The sequence below is a fragment of the Cyclopterus lumpus genome, chromosome 2 (assembly GCF_009769545.1).
Source record: "Cyclopterus lumpus isolate fCycLum1 chromosome 2, fCycLum1.pri, whole genome shotgun sequence".
NCBI classification, from domain to species: domain Eukaryota; kingdom Metazoa; phylum Chordata; class Actinopteri; order Perciformes; family Cyclopteridae; genus Cyclopterus; species Cyclopterus lumpus.
Window position 1 is genome coordinate 2,651,325 of NC_046967.1, and position 11,138 is coordinate 2,662,462.

At 34.2% G+C, this 11,138-nt stretch overlaps 1 protein-coding gene across 1 annotated transcript in view; it reads left to right on the forward strand.

The window, feature by feature from the left end:
* The window catches only part of LOC117746665 (NACHT, LRR and PYD domains-containing protein 3-like), a gene marked incomplete at its 3' end in the record, with an annotated part of 43,463 nt that extends 32,999 nt beyond the window's left edge, over window positions 1–10,464 (forward strand). The window contains exons 19-21 of the mRNA XM_034555939.1: window positions 3,057–3,208; window positions 6,779–6,952; window positions 10,347–10,464. Of these exons, the coding sequence (XP_034411830.1) occupies window positions 3,057–3,208; window positions 6,779–6,952; window positions 10,347–10,464 (444 nt within the window). The remainder of the gene's footprint in view (window positions 1–3,056; window positions 3,209–6,778; window positions 6,953–10,346) is intronic.
* Window positions 10,465–11,138: the final 674 nt, after the last annotated feature.

Consider the following 11,138-nt stretch of genomic DNA (forward strand, 5'->3'; position numbering starts at 1 on the left):
AGATGAAACCAAAATGAAAGCCACTCATGTTAATGATGTAAATAATGATTCATTGTGTATTGATATGATAAACTCTGTGTGTTGTTTTGTGTGTTTTCAGTCTGTCATGGTGTGAGATCTCAAAGGAAGGCTGTTCTTCTCTGGGATCAGCTCTGAAGTCAAACCCCTCCAGTCTGAGAAAACTGGATCTGAATGGAAACCAGCTGCAGGATTTAGGAGTGAAGCTGCTGAGTGGTTTTCTGGAGAGTCCACATTGTAGTCTGGAGACTCTGAGGTGGGTTCACTGTCTGCTGCTAGTGTAGCACCTTCATGTTTAATCAATAACTATTTGATTGATCTACGTATTGATCCATCAAGTGTTACATTTTCTGGTAATATGTTCCACTTCACATCAGCTGCCTCGTTGTCTGCATGTCATCCTCTAGACCAGGGGTCACTAACAGGTGGACCGCGGTCCAGACCCAGACCCCTTTTTCTCTGGACCGAAAACCGATAGATAATTGAGATTTATTACATTTTCACAAGTCACTTCTATTTCACCGGCTCAGCTCTTCTAGTCTTTACGGCTCTCCTTCAGCGGTCCAGGAAACACAGCGGCCAATTACACGCGTTGTAAATCATCTCACGTGATGCTACTCGGCCAATCACACATGTGTATTCAGATAAGCCCCGCCCTCGACTCGAGTGCCATATTCACTCACACGGGAGCGACAGGAGACCCGAAAGATGGAAAAAGTACGCGAGTCAGAGAAGTTCCAAAAAGAGAAATGTGGACATCTTAACCAGAGCTTAACCACGAATGGACTCAGTTATGTTTATTGTTCCCACAACCAGTTCAACAGCAGCATGTCTCACGTTCAGAGATATTAAAGCAGAGATATTAAAGCAGAGATATTAAAGCAGCGATATTAAAACAGAGTTATTAGAGATATTAAAACAGAGATATTAAAGCAGAGATATTAAAGAAGATATATTAAAGCAGAGATATTAAAGCAGAGATATTAAAACAGAGATATTAAAACAGAGATATTAAAACAGAGATATTAAAGCAGCGATATTAAAGCAGAGATATTAAAACAGAGATATTAAAGCAGCGATATTAAAACAGAGATATTAAAACAGAGATATTAAAACAGAGATAATAAAGCGGAGATATTAAAGCAGAGATATTAAAACAGAGATATTAATGCAGCGATATTAAAGCAGCGATATTAAAGCAGCAATATTATAGCAGAGATATTAAAACAGAGATATTAAAGCAGAGTTATTAAAGCAGCGATATTATAACAGCGATATTAAAGCAGAGATATTAAAACAGAGATATTAAAGCAGCGATATTAAAACAGAGATATTAAAGCAGAGATATTAAAGCGGCGATATTAAAGCAGAGATATTAAAGCAGCGATATTAAAGCAGCGATATTAAAGCAGAGATAATAAAACAGAGATATTAAAGCAGAGATATTAAAACAGAGATATTATAACAGCGATATTGAAACAGAGATATTAAAGCAGAGATATTAAAGCAGAGATATTAAAGCAGCGATATCAAAGCAGCGATATTAAAGCAGAGATATTAAAGCAGAGATACTAAAGCAGAGATATTAAAGCAGAGATATTAAAGCAGCAATATTAAAGCAGCGATATTGTAACAGCGATATTAAAGCAGAGATATTAAAGCAGCGATATTATAACAGCGATATTAAAGCAGAGATATTAAAACAGAGATATTAAAGCAGTGATATTAAAGCAGAGATATTAAAGCAGAGATATTAAAGCAGCGATATTAAAGCAGAGATATTAAAGCAGCGATATCAAAGCAGCGATATTAAAGCAGAGATATTAAAACAGAGATATTAAAGCAGAGATATTAAAGCAGAGATATTAAAGCAGAGATTTTAAATCAGAGATATGAAGCTGCGAGACAAAGCTCAGATCTTTGGAGCAAACGTACCCTAAGAGCCCAAAATGATCAGAATCTAACACATGAATTATAAATAAAGCTAAGAGCCCAATATGATCAGAATCTAACACATGAATTATAAATAAAGCTAAGAGCCCAATATGATCAGAATCTATCACATGAATTAATTGATCAACAATGACGTGAACAGAGAGAAATGAGCTGAAACAAGTGGTTTCATAACCAGATGAAGTCCCTGCACACACATTTCTCCTTCTAGATAACAATAATATAATATCTTGGCTCTTTTGATTGACATCGCTTGACGCCCCAATAAACTGAATTTAAAGCTGCAGGACAATTCAGTTAAATTATTATTTCTAAAATAAAGTCCTTTATTTTAAGTCACATTTTTCAAAAGCTTTCTGTTTTAAATCCAGCCTTTATTTTACTTTAAATAAGAGAAGATAATGTATTTATTATTAGAGTATGTATTATTTATAATCAATCCAGTTAAATTGGAAATCTGTTACAATAAATATTTTGTAGATGTTATATAATTTAGTTTTCTTTATTTAATTTGACAGTCAGTTGTTTACTACATACAGACGTTAATACAACTGTTGGCTACTTCAATGCTTATGGCACAAAATCATAGAGCGCATATTTGACATTGATGTTCTGGACCTTTAATGAGGAAGTTCTCTCTAACTGGACCTCGCTGAATTTTAATTGAATACCCTGATATACAATCATGAAATGTACAACTTGTCTGGCTTCATGCTGCTGATTGATGTTTATATATATATATATATATATATATATATATATATATCCATATATGAAACAAGTCATGACTCCTCCTGCCGTAAGCTGCTTCTACACGTCTGCTACCAGCTGCAGGAAACCTTGTGAAGTGGAGTTCACCATTTAAAACCTGATCACATCTGATTGATTATGAACAGATTGTTTCTATCATCATTTCTTCTTCTTACAGGGACATGATTTTAACAACATGTCTGTTTACAAAAGAAGATGAAACAAAATGAAAGCCACTCATGTTAATGATGTAAATAATGATTCATTGTGTATTGATATGATAAACTCTGTGTGTTGTTTTGTGTGTTTTCAGTCTGTCACGCTGTCAGATCTCAAAGGAAGGCTGTTCTTCTCTGGGATCAGCTCTGAAGTCAAACCCCTCCAGTCTGAGAAAACTGGATCTGAGTGGAAACCAGCTGCAGGATTCAGGAGTGAAGCTGCTGAGTGGTTTTCTGGAGAGTCCACATTGTAGTCTGGAGACTCTGAGGTGGGTTCACTGTCTGCTGCTAGTGTAGCACCTTCATGTTTAATCAATAACTATTTGATTGATCTACGTATTGATCCATCAAGTGTTACATTTTCTGGTAATATGTTCCACTTCACATCAGCTGCCTCGTTGTCTGCATGTCATCCTCTAGACCAGGGGTCACTAACAGGTGGACCGCGGTCCAGACCCAGACCCCTTTTTCTCTGGACCGAAAACCGATAGATAATTGAGATTTATTACATTTTCACAAGTCACTTCTATTTCACCGGCTCAGCTCTTCTAGTCTTTACGGCTCTCCTTCAGCGGTCCAGGAAACACAGCGGCCAATTACACGCGTTGTAAATCATCTCACGTGATGCTACTCGGCCAATCACACATGTGTATTCAGATAAGCCCCGCCCTCGACTCGAGTGCCATATTCACTCACACGGGAGCGACAGGAGACCCGAAAGATGGAAAAAGTACGCGAGTCAGAGAAGTTCCAAAAAGAGAAATGTGGACATCTTAACCAGAGCTTAACCACGAATGGACTCAGTTATGTTTATTGTTCCCACAACCAGTTCAACAGCAGCATGTCTCACGTTCAGAGATATTAAAGCAGAGATATTAAAGCAGAGATATTAAAACAGAGATATTAAAACAGAGATATTAAAACAGAGATATTAAAGCAGCGATATTAAAGCAGAGATATTAAAGCAGAGATATTAAAACAGAGATATTAAAGCAGCGATATTAAAACAGAGATATTAAAACAGAGATATTAAAGCAGAGATATTAAAACAGAGATAATAAAGCGGAGATATTAAAGCAGAGATATTAAAACAGAGATATTAAAACAGAGATATTAAAACAGAGATATTAAAACAGCGATATTAAAGCAGAAATATTAAAACAGAGATATTAAAGCAGCGATATTAAAACAGAGATATTAAAGCAGAGATATTAAAGCAGAGTTATTAAAGCAGCGATATTATAGCAGCGATATTAAAGCAGAGATATTAAAACAGCGATATTAAAGCAGAAATATTAAAACAGAGATATTAAAGCAGCGATATTAAAACAGAGATATTAAAACAGAGATATTAAAACAGAGATATTAAAGCAGCGATATTAAAGCAGAGATATTAAAGCAGAGATATTAAAACAGAGATATTAAAGCAGCGATATTAAAACAGAGATATTAAAACAGAGATATTAAAGCAGAGATATTAAAACAGAGATAATAAAGCGGAGATATTAAAGCAGAGATATTAATGCAGCGATATTAAAGCAGCGATATTAAAGCAGCAATATTATAGCAGAGATATTAAAACAGAGATATTAAAGCAGAGATATTAAAAGAGGGATATTAATGCAGCGATATTAAAGCAGAGATATTAAAGCAGAGATATTAAAGCAGAGATATTAAAACAGAGATATTAAAACAGCAATATTAAAGCAGAAATATTAAAACAGAGATATTAAAGCAGCGATATTAAAACAGAGATATTAAAGCAGAGATATTAAAGCAGAGTTATTAAAGCAGCGATATTATAGCAGCGATATTAAAGCAGAGATATTAAAACAGAGATATTAAAGCAGCGATATTAAAACAGAGATATTAAAGCAGAGATATTAAAGCGGCGATATTAAAGCAGAGATATTAAAGCAGCGATATTAAAGCAGCGATATTAAAGCAGAGATAATAAAACAGACATATTAAAGCAGAGATATTAAAACAGAGATATTATAACAGCGATATTGAAACAGATATATTAAAGCAGAGATATTAAAGCAGCGATATTATAACAGCGATATTAAAGCAGAGATATTAAAACAGAGATATTAAAGCAGCGATATTAAAGCAGAGATATTAAAGCAGCGATATCAAAGCAGCGATATTAAAGCAGAGATATTAAAGCAGAGATACTAAAGCAGAGATATTAAAGCAGAGATATTAAAGCAGCAATATTAAAGCAGCGATATTGTAACAGCGATATTAAAGCAGAGATATTAAAACAGAGATATTAAAGCAGAGATATTAAAGCAGAGATATTAAAGCAGCGATATTAAAGCAGAGATATTAAAGCAGCGATATCAAAGCAGCGATATTAAAGCAGAGATATTAAAACAGTGATATTAAAGCAGCGATATTAAAACAGAGATATTAAATCAGAGATATGAAGCTACGAGACAAAGCTCAGATCTTTGGAGCAAACGTACCCTAAGAGCCCAAAATGATCAGAATCTAACACATGAATTATAAATAAAGCTAAGAGCCCAATATGATCAGAATCTAACACATGAATTATAAATAAAGCTAAGAGCCCAATATGATCAGAATCTAACACATGAATTATAAATAAAGCCAAGAGCCCAATATGATCAGAATCTAACACATGAATTATAAATAAAGCCAAGAGCCCAATATGATCCGAATCTAACACATGAATTATAAATAAAGCCAAGAGCCCAATATGATCAGAATCTATCACATGAATTAATTGATCAACAATGACGTGAACAGAGAGAAATGAGCTGAAACAAGTGGTTTCATAACCAGATGAAGTCCCTGCACACACATTTCTCCTTCTAGATAACAATAATATAATATCTTGGCTCTTTTGATTGACAACGCTTGACGCCCCAATAAACTGAATTTAAAGCTGCAGGACAATTCAGTTAAATTATTATTTCTAAAATAAAGTCCTTTATTTTAAGTCACATTTTTCAAAAGCTTTCTGTTTTAAATCCAGCCTTTATTTTACTTTAAATAAGAGAAGATAATGTATTTACTATTAGAGTATGTATTATTTATAATCAAACCAGTTAAATTGGAAATCTGTTATAATAAATATTTTGTAGATGTTATATAATTTAGTTTTCTTTATTTAATTTGACAGTCAGTTGTTTACTACATACAGACGTTAATACAACTGTTGGCTACTTCAATGCTTATGGCACAAAATCATAGAGCGCATATTTGACATTGATGTTCTGGACCTTTAATGAGGAAGTTCTCTCTAACTGGACCTCGCTGAATTTTAATTGAATACCCTGATGTACAATCATGAAATGTACAACTTGTCTGGCTTCATGCTGCTGATGGATATATATATATATATATATATATATATATATATATATATATATCTATCTATCTATCTATCTATCTATCTATCTATCTATCTATCTATCTATCTATCTATCTATCTATCTATCTATCTATATATATATATATATATATATATATATATATATATATATATATATATATATATATATATATATCTCCATATATGAAACAAGTCATGACTCCTCCTGCCGTAAGCTGCTTCTACACGTCTGCTACCAGCTGCAGGAAACCTTGTGAAGTGGAGTTCACCATTTAAAACCTGATCACATCTGATTGATTATGAACAGATTGTTTCTATCATCATTTCTTCTTCTTACAGGGACATGATTTTAACAACATGTCTGTTTACAAAAGAAGATGAAACCAAAATGAAAGCCACTCATGTTAATGATGTAAATAATGATTCATTGTGTATTGATATGATAAACTCTGTGTGTTGTTTTGTGTGTTTTCAGTCTGTCATGGTGTAAGATCTCAGATGAAGGCTGTTCTTCTCTGGGATCAGCTCTGAAGTCAAACCCCTCCAGTCTGAGAAAACTGGATCTGAATGGAAACCAGCTGCAGGATTTAGGAGTGAAGCTGCTGAGTGGTTTTCTGGAGAGTCCACATTGTAGTCTGGAGACTCTGAGGTGGGTTCACTGTCTGCTGCTAGTGTAGCACCTTCATGTTTAATCAATAACTATTTGATTGATCTACGTATTGATCCATCAAGTGTTACATTTTCTGGTAATATGTTCCACTTCACATCAGCTGCCTCGTTGTCTGCATGTCATCCTCTAGACCAGGGGTCACTAACAGGTGGACCGCGGTCCAGACCCAGACCCCTTTTTCTCTGGACCGAAAACCGATAGATAATTGAGATTTATTACATTTTCACAAGTCACTTCTATTTCACCGGCTCAGCTCTTCTAGTCTTTACGGCTCTCCTTCAGCGGTCCAGGAAACACAGCGGCCAATTACACGCGTTGTAAATCATCTCACGTGATGCTACTCGGCCAATCACACATGTGTATTCAGATAAGCCCCGCCCTCGACTCGAGTGCCATATTCACTCACACGGGAGCGACAGGAGACCCGAAAGATGGAAAAAGTACGCGAGTCAGAGAAGTTCCAAAAAGAGAAATGTGGACATCTTAACCAGAGCTTAACCACGAATGGACTCAGTTATGTTTATTGTTCCCACAACCAGTTCAACAGCAGCATGTCTCACGTTCAGAGATATTAAAGCAGAGATATTAAAGCAGAGATATTAAAACAGAGATATTAAAACAGAGATATTAAAACAGAGATATTAAAGCAGCGATATTAAAGCAGAGATATTAAAGCAGAGATATTAAAACAGAGATATTAAAGCAGCGATATTAAAACAGAGATATTAAAACAGAGATATTAAAGCAGAGATATTAAAACAGAGATAATAAAGCGGAGATATTAAAGCAGAGATATTAAAACAGAGATATTAAAACAGAGATATTAAAACAGAGATATTAAAACAGCGATATTAAAGCAGAAATATTAAAACAGAGATATTAAAGCAGCGATATTAAAACAGAGATATTAAAGCAGAGATATTAAAGCAGAGTTATTAAAGCAGCGATATTATAGCAGCGATATTAAAGCAGAGATATTAAAACAGCGATATTAAAGCAGAAATATTAAAACAGAAATATTAAAGCAGCGATATTAAAACAGAGATATTAAAACAGAGATATTAAAGCAGCGATATTAAAGCAGAGATATTAAAGCAGAGATATTAAAACAGAGATATTAAAGCAGCGATATTAAAACAGAGATATTAAAACAGAGATATTAAAGCAGAGATATTAAAACAGAGATAATAAAGCGGAGATATTAAAGCAGAGATATTAAAACAGAGATATTAATGCAGCGATATTAAAGCAGCGATATTAAAGCAGCAATATTATAGCAGAGATATTAAAACAGAGATATTAAAGCAGAGATATTAAAAGAGGGATATTAATGCAGCGATATTAAAGCAGAGATATTAAAGCAGACATATTAAAGCAGAGATATTAAAACAGAGATATTAAAACAGCAATATTAAAGCAGAAATATTAAAACAGAGATATTAAAGCAGCGATATTAAAACAGAGATATTAAAGCAGAGATATTAAAGCAGAGTTATTAAAGCAGCGATATTATAGCAGCGATATTAAAGCAGAGATATTAAAACAGAGATATTAAAGCAGCGATATTAAAACAGAGATATTAAAGCAGAGATATTAAAGCGGCGATATTAAAGCAGAGATATTAAAGCAGCGATATTAAAGCAGCGATATTAAAGCAGAGATAATAAAACAGACATATTAAAGCAGAGATATTAAAACAGAGATATTATAACAGCGATATTAAAACAGATATATTAAAGCAGAGATATTAAAGCAGCGATATTATAACAGCGATATTAAAGCAGAGATATTAAAACAGAGATATTAAAGCAGCGATATTAAAGCAGAGATATTGAAGCAGCGATATCAAAGCAGCGATATTAAAGCAGAGATATTAAAGCAGAGATACTAAAGCAGAGATATTAAAGCAGAGATATTAAAGCAGCAATATTAAAGCAGCGATATTGTAACAGCGATATTAAAGCAGAGATATTAAAACAGAGATATTAAAGCAGAGATATTAAAGCAGAGATATTAAAGCAGCGATATTAAAGCAGAGATATTAAAGCAGCGATATCAAAGCAGCGATATTAAAGCAGAGATATTAAAACAGTGATATTAAAGCAGCGATATTAAAACAGAGATATTAAATCAGAGATATGAAGCTACGAGACAAAGCTCAGATCTTTGGAGCAAACGTACCCTAAGAGCCCAAAATGATCAGAATCTTACACATGAATTATAAATAAAGCTAAGAGCCCAATATGATCAGAATCTAACACATGAATTATAAATAAAGCTAAGAGCCCAATATGATCAGAATCTAACACATGAATTATAAATAAAGCTAAGAGCCCAATATGATCAGAATCTAACACATGAATTATAAATAAAGCCAAGAGCCCAAAATGATCAGAATCTATTACATTAATTAATTGATCAACAATGATGTGAACAGAGAGAAATGAGCTGAAACAAGTGGTTTCATAACCAGATGAAGTCCCTGCACACACATTTCTCCTTCTAGATAACAATAATATAATATCTTGGCTCTTTTGATTGACATCGCTTGACGCCCCAATAAACTGAATTTAAAGCTGCAGGACAATTCAGTTAAATTATTATTTCTAAAATAAAGTCCTTTATTTTAAGTCACATTTTTCAAAAGCTTTCTGTTTTAAATCCAGCCTTTATTTTACTTTAAATAAGAGAAGATAATGTATTTATTATTAGAGTATGTATTATTTATAATCAATCCAGTTAAATTGGAAATCTGTTACAATAAATATTTTGTAGATGTTATATAATTTTGTTTTCTTTATTTAATTTGACAGTCAGTTGTTTACTACATACAGACGTTAATACAACTGTTGGCTACTTCAATGCTTATGGCACAAAATCATAGAGCGCATATTTGACATTGATGTTCTGGACCTTTAATGAGGAAGTTCTCTCTAACTGGACCTCGCTGAATTTTAATTGAATACGTTGATATACAATCATGAAATGTACAACTTGTCTGGCTTCATGCTGCTGATGGTTATATATATATATATATATATATATATATATATATATATATATATATATATATATATATATATGAAACAAGTCATGACTCCTCCTGCCGTAAGCTGCTTCTACACGTCTGCTACCAGCTGCAGGAAACCTTGTGAAGTGGAGTTCACCATTTAAAACCTGATCACATCTGATTGATTATGAACAGATTGTTTCTATCATCATTTCTTCTTCTTACAGGGACATGATTTTAACAACATGTCTGTTTACAAAAGAAGATGAAACCAAAATGAAAGCCACTCATGTTAATGATGTAAATAATGATTCATTGTGTATTGATATGATAAACTCTGTGTGTTGTTTTGTGTGTTTTCAGTCTGTCATGGTGTCAGATCTCAAAGGAAGGCTGTTCTTCTCTGGGATCAGCTCTGAAGTCAAACCCCTCCAGTCTGAGAAAACTGGATCTGAGTGGAAACCAGCTGCAGGATTCAGGAGTGAAGCTGCTGAGTGGTTTTCTGGAGAGTCCACATTGTAGTCTGGAGACTCTGAGGTGGGTTCACTGTCTGCTGCTAGTGTAGCACCTTCATATTTAATCAATAACTATTTGATTGATCTACGTATTGATCCATCAAGTGTTACATTTTCTGGTAATATGTTCCACTTCACATCAGCTGCCTCGTTGTCTGCATGTCATCCTCTAGACCAGGGGTCACTAACAGGTGGACCGCGGTCCAGACCCAGACCCCTTTTTCTCTGGACCGAAAACCGATAGATAATTGAGATTTATTACATTTTCACAAGTCACTTCTATTTCACCGGCTCAGCTCTTCTAGTCTTTACGGCTCTCCTTCAGCGGTCCAGGAAACACAGCGGCCAATTACACGCGTTGTAAATCATCTCACGTGATGCTACTCGGCCAATCACACATGTGTATTCAGATAAGCCCCGCCCTCGACTCGAGTGCCATATTCACTCACACGGGAGCGACAGGAGACCCGAAAGATGGAAAAAGTAGGCGAGTCAGAGAAGTTCCAAAAAGAGAAATGTGGACATCTTAACCAGAGCTTAACCACGAATGGACTCAGTTATGTTTATTGTTCCCACAACCAGTTCAACAGCAGCATGTCTCACGTTCAGAGATATTAAAGCAGAGATATTAAAGCAGGGA